The sequence below is a fragment of the Centruroides sculpturatus genome, unplaced genomic scaffold (assembly GCF_000671375.1).
Source record: "Centruroides sculpturatus isolate CEXI.00-Female unplaced genomic scaffold, Cexi_2.0 scaffold821, whole genome shotgun sequence".
Classification (NCBI taxonomy): Eukaryota; Metazoa; Arthropoda; class Arachnida; order Scorpiones; family Buthidae; genus Centruroides; species Centruroides sculpturatus.
The window spans coordinates 319997-326469 of NW_019384950.1; the positions used below are offsets into that span (position 1 = coordinate 319997).

Here is a 6473-nt window from a genome sequence, read left to right on the forward strand (position 1 = left end):
AATTCAATCAAATATGCGATTTTTTTTAAAAATCGGATTAAGAATTTTATTTATCCAGAGCCTGATAGAATTAAAATGAAGCATGACCTGTCACAACTGTAAAGCCTCACTCCTCTCTGAAAGCCATAAAAATACATAAATAATATCCATATAAACATTTACTTTTTGATGTTTATAACTTTTACGTAGTGTTTTTTCACATAGAAAACTAAATTACAGTGGTGCGTTATAGTTTTATGGTGGCTCAGACAAATTTGAATTAGAGGGCCCATGTACAGTGTTGACATCAGACATTTTTCTTTTTTTGGAAAAGAAGGGGAATTTTTTGGGGAAAATGTTTTCTTACAAATAATTGGCTTGGTGCCTCCTGTTTTTGCCCTTTTTGTATATAGGATAACGCGCCACTAATTTTGAGCTTATAAAATAGAGGGACCTGTGATAAATCCGTTGGCACACATCTTATTTCCGACTGACACACGAACCACTCTGTCTCCCCACCATGTTGTCCTTTAACCACCAAAATTTAATAGCATCAATGCCCCTAATACGCAAACATCCCTGCAAAATTTCAAAAATTTTCGACAAAAGACACAAGAGTTATTAAGCTTTAAAGTGGATGAAACAAAACACCTATTTTTCCTGTTCCTATGTTTATTATCTAAACAATTAGAATGATCTGTTNAAACGTGAATAAACGTGACAAAGTGTTGTTAAACGTAGGATTAAATATACAGTAATTCAAGTCAGTAAAATTGAAATCAATAGACTAAGATGAACCCCTGCAAAATTTCAAAAATTTTCGACAAAAGACACAAGAGTTATTAAGCTTTAAAGTGGATGAAACAAAACACCTATTTTTCCTGTTCCTATGTTTATTATCTAAACAATTAGAATGATCTGTTCTATTAAATTTAATCAGTAGCATAACTAAAACCGATACTGGGTGGGTCCAAATTTGAACGTGCAAACCTACATTTAGGCTACATCCACAGTTGTACCACTGTGGATGTACTGTGTTCTGTATGAAAAATAAACTCTTAGATATATTACGTACAAGTGCGTTTAACATTAAAATATTTTTAAAAAATCTATTTATTTACAAAGATAAGTGGGCCATCTCTCTGGTTAAGCTACTGAATTAAAGGTTTGATGGATTTTGGTATACAAATCCAATCGTCAACCTACTGCTGATATGAGTATACAGTGGAGGATTAATCAATAGGCTTACTATGTACGCTTAGGGCCTCATCGTCTCGAGGGGGCCTCAAAAATTACATAGTCTAAAATTCAGTTTAAAAAGCTTTAAAAAACTTATTATTGTTTAAGGATTTTATTGTATTTTTAATACAATAAAAGGCCTTATGAATAAATTGCGCCTAGGGCCTGAAAGGAACATAATCCGCTACTGCGAATCTATACTATAAATAGGATTATTCCGCTATAAACTGCTAAGTTTTTTTGCAAATTGTTATTTCTTTTGTTTCACTAATTGATTATTTTTGTATAATATTAATAATTTCTTTCATTAGCAAGCATTTAAGTCTGTTAACTCTGTAATGCCCTACAATTATCATCATTAAAATGAATTTACTTTTTGACATTCGACCTTCAAGCTTTATTTATTTATTTTTTTATTACTTTCTATTCATTGTTTGACTTTGGAAAAAAATAGCCCCGTTATTATAACACAAATAAACCCCTAATATAAATATAAATTTATAAAAATATAAACCAAAAATAAATGAAATTTAATGATAATAATGCATAATAAAATAAAAATTACTTCTTAAGCATTCATAAAGTGACATTAGCTTTTACAATAAATTTCTCATTAAATTTTTTTTTTATAAATTTCAAACTTTTATTTGTAATTATGAAGGTCTTTTGAGCAAAATTTACATGTCTAATTCATTTTTCAATACTTTTTTAATATTATATTTTAATTAATTAAAATTTCATATAGAATATTTCAGGTATTTTATGATAAATTTGATTTAGTGTTTATAATTATTTGATGTAATGCATGATTTATTTTTTTATTCTGGAAATTTCTAAAATATGAAATGTTATTGCCCAAATCTTGGATATTCTTTCTAAATGAGATGGGTCTTTCTATCTGGATTTTTCATTCTATCATAAGCCAAATGGGCTTGATGGCATCCTTTCTTTGTAGACTTTTTTATCAAAAGTTAAATGGTCCTCTGTCACTCCTTCTATCTGGATCCTTCTGTCATGAGTGAAATGATACTATTGGCTCTTGTTCAATATGGACTCTTCTGTCATAAGAGTCAAATGGTACTAGTGGCACTCCTATCTGGACAAGAGTCAAATTGGCACTCCTTCTATCTGGACCCTTCTGCCATAAGAGTCAAATTGTCATTCCTTCTATCTGGACCCTTCTGCCATAAGAGTCAAATTGTCATTCCTTCTATCTGGACCCTTCTGTCATAAGAGTCAAATGGTCCTATTGGCACTCGTTCTATCTGGATCCTTCTGTCATGAATCAAATGGTAGTACTGGCACTCCTATCTGGACAAGAGTCAAATTGTCATTCCTTCTATCTGGACCCTTCTGTCATGAAAGTTAAATGATCCTGCTGGCATCCCTTCTATCTAGACTCTTCTATCGTTAGCAAAATTGTTTTGCTGGCGGTCAAATCCAAATCCACCGAGGTCTAAGGATAGAAAAGAATATCCGAAACTAGTGTTTTATATAAAAATCATGATATAAAAGTGATATAAATCAAAGCTTTTCTTTATAAGCACAAAAAAATCTGTTTTACTTAATTTTATTAATATATTTTCATGGCTTCCTAGAGAGGTAAACCCTACATTTGTGACTGGCTGGACTTCATCTCGTCTTTTTTCAAGCCTTGCTCGTTTGAGTATTTCTTTCATGTTGACTAATTCATCAATCAAGACTGTAACAAACTGTAAATATAGAATCAGCATTAGTTTTTAAAGGAATTTTCGCTTGTTTTCCGCTCTTTGACTCGTCAACACTACATTAAAAAGTAAAATTTTAACGAGTCGTTTAAACTTCATAAAAAACCAATTAAAAGAGATTATTCTATAGTTTATTAACGCCTTTATTAAGAGGTTCCCAAGCACGGAAGATCGAGGACCCTTCTACAAAATTTTACGACATCATAAACTAATAACTGTAGAATTATTTATTATACATATATTTCAATTTTGGGGCCTTGAGAGGACCGAAACCCGTGACCCCTAGACATGTTCGTGTGCCTACTAAAGAGCGATAGAATCCAGTAAATCCGCTTGTAAATTCATCGGCGCGTATCCCATGGGCAAAAAGAGCAATTGCCTAGGGACCCCCACCAACAGGGGACCCAAAATCAGTCTTTTATAAGAAAATATTTCTCCTGAAAAATTCCCCCGAATAAAAATGTCCGAAGTTGTACTTGGGGCCCTCAATTCAATTCTCCTGCGTTTCTAACAAGCCACTGTGTAAATCAATACAATTTTATAAAATAAATTTGCATTTTAGACCATTTTATAGTTTGTTTTATTCTATTTTATTATAATATTTAAAGAATAAGAGCATTCATCCGTTCTCTTTTTTTACTACAAGAGAAGTAAACAGCGTGATAGTTCCCCTTCTATTATTAATATCTAGTTCATACAAAATTTATTCTAAATTATAAGCGATAAAATAGTGCTACAGAATTTATTTTTATCGCCTAAATTTATTAATAGTATAATTATAAATACTTTTTTAAATAATTAATTATATATTATAATGATTCAAGATCTAAAGAGGTGAGATAAAGACCTAACTAGTTATAAAAATGAGGCGCACCCCTCTTAAAAACCCATAAAAATATATATAAATAAAACTAAAAATAGATTTTTATCGTATATAAAAGTAATTTTTATATTATTTTTGGTGATTTATTGGGGTTTTTTCGTAAGTTATTCAGTGGAGCATCATGACTTCGTGGAACCTAAACGAATTTGAATTAGGGGGTCTCATGTACAGTACAGTGTTGACATTTTTCTTCGGAGGGGGGAAGTTTTTGGGGAAAATATTTTGTTATAAAACACTGGTTTGGGGTCTCCTGTTAATGGGGGATCCAGTAAATTGCCCTTTTTATTGCGGTTTATTGTGAGTTTCTTTATTCTTTAAAGCAGAGTCGAATAGACCTGTTGACCCTACTTTCTATGAGCTTATAATTATCTATAACTTAATATTTGCAATTTTAAATGCTCTTTGAATTGTTTTCATCGAATTTAATTACATAAATAACTTGTAAAGATTAATTTTAAACAATAAAAACTCTTTTACTTAACGATAATCAGTAATCATTCTTCTCGATAGAGTGTAGCTGTTTTTAGTTTATTATTTACCTTGTTGGACGACGTTTAAAGGAAATTAAGTAATGAAATTATTTTATGTCGCAAAAGAATTGTTTTATAACGGAAATGACTAACATTAAGTGAACAATTAATATAAAATTCTCTTGAAAAAAAAAATTCCTATCAGGAGGAAATGGAATGACCGAAAGTTGAAAGTTTTTATGCAACTTCTACTTATGTTATACGCTGTATATTTTGACAATAAACAATATATATTAACAATTATATAACTCTAATTTGATATTTAACATAGTATAAGAGTTCAACAAACGTCAAGAGCAATAGGATACACGCAGTTCATCTTCGAAATAGGTTATTGTAAGTGTTAATAAATTTCACTCATTAAAAACTACATGACAATGCTGTGACCGCAATTTCAATTCTCCAATTCATGTTCTTGTTTAAGATAACCGTAGACGAGAATCTATCCATCCATATCATTCGATATCTGTTAATGAAGATCATCTTGCAACACTCTTCAACATGAAATTGATAGCGGTGCAAGAGCCATCTTTCTTTTGTAGCGATTTTACACTTCAGAGTTCGATAGAAGCATTTCTGTGTTAATTTTTACGGTTGTTTTACTGTTTTCCTCTGTTGGATACTTGTCTGTGAATAACAATTGTTAGTTTACAGTATTATTACGTCAGGCAATAAGTTACGTAGTGTCCTTCGTGGGGTGACGAAACCCTTTCACCATCGGTAGCTACTTAAGGAGGACCAAGGGCAACACCCATATTTTCTCTTCCTTCAAGGTTTATATTATTATAAATACAATAATAATAAGAACAATACAACGCATGCGTGTTATTAGTGTCATATTACAAGATAATTTCCTGCCATTTTGTTTATTTAGTACATTCCAAGTGGTATATAGAAGGCTTACAATTGAGGTAGAATTATATTAAAATATGGATTTTGAAACTCTGATCATTTTTATATTCTTAATAGGTAAGTTTATATTGTATTAAGTTAAGGTAAGAGTGTATTTTTTTTTTTTTTACTATAATTTCCCTGTTTACTTCCTTCTTTTATGCGGTTAATATACAATTCTGATGGACCTTTCATAATATGAATTTTTATAATGTTTTTAAGATTAATTAGTGAACAAATTGAAAAATTATGGTAAATAATCGATTTTTCGAGAATAACGGGGAATAATATGAAGAAAAACACACGTATTTCCTATTTTCTAACTCGAAAAAACAAGAAGTTGCATCTAATGTCAGGCTAAATCAATAAATTCATTAATTAATTTATATTAATATCTGTAATGATGATAAAGTACTTTACTAATTAGCAAATTATTCCTTAAAATTTACGTATTATACAGCAGACAATCTATAAGTTAATTTCATTCAGATCTTAATAATCGATTATTATATGTGTAAGATATAATGGATGAATTTAAGACGTAACTCTCACTTTAAAAATGATATTTCGAGAGAAAAATCGATGATAATTTAGTTTAAATTGAATTCATTTAAGATTAAAAACGTTAATATTATATTTAAAATCAATTATAATTAAGTAAGTTTACGTAATTAAGTGATCTTTTGAATTTAAATTTAAAAAGTGATTCGAATTTATGCCTTAATCCAACTTTATTACCTGAAATATGCGAGAAAAATGTGTCTTAAATACGAGAAAATAAGGTCATCTTTAATTAAGGAAATTAAGGAAAGTAAGTAAAATAAATGCATGATAAAAGCTTACTTTACGAATGACTGATATCGCGTAGAAGCTTATATTTCATAAGATACAATACTTTTTAACACATCTTTTTATTTATTTATATTAGAAAATTTTTTAAATATTCCGTTTATATTAATATTTATGTCATAAATACCAATAAAATCATTATATCAATAATTAAAAATACTGTATAATAGAAGAAACACTTAAATAAATTAAAAGAGCTTTTTCATAATCTGTTCGTACTCTCAGGAACATGTTTGCATTCATACACCTAGTAAACACAACCCTCAGAAACATGTTTACGTTAGTAGAAACACAACCCTCAGAAACATGTTTACGTTAGTAGAAACACAACCCTCAGAAACATGTTTACGTTAGTAGAAACACAACCCTCAGAAA

The 6473-nt window shown here is 29.7% G+C and overlaps 1 protein-coding gene and 1 long non-coding RNA gene across 3 annotated transcripts in view; one reads left to right on the top strand and one right to left on the bottom strand.

Moving 5' to 3' along the window:
- Nucleotides 1-1979: 1979 nt before the first annotated feature.
- LOC111632268 lies at nt 1980-5251 on the bottom strand. Of its 2 annotated transcripts, none has more exons than XR_002757832.1 (3): nt 4648-5251; nt 2783-2930; nt 1980-2674 (listed from the first exon to the last, which is right to left on the bottom strand). It is a non-coding gene; the product is annotated as an uncharacterized LOC111632268 (long non-coding RNA). The 2 variants fall into 2 exon arrangements; XR_002757833.1 differs by lacking the exon at nt 4648-5251 and adding an exon at nt 4311-4432.
- Nucleotides 5252-5261: 10 nt separating this feature from the next.
- The window catches only part of LOC111632257, an 18408-nt gene continuing 17196 nt past the window's right edge, over nt 5262-6473 (top strand). The window contains exon 1 of the mRNA XM_023376647.1: nt 5262-5327. Within this exon, the coding sequence (XP_023232415.1) occupies nt 5288-5327 (40 nt within the window). The 5' untranslated portion in view covers nt 5262-5287. The remainder of the gene's footprint in view (nt 5328-6473) is intronic.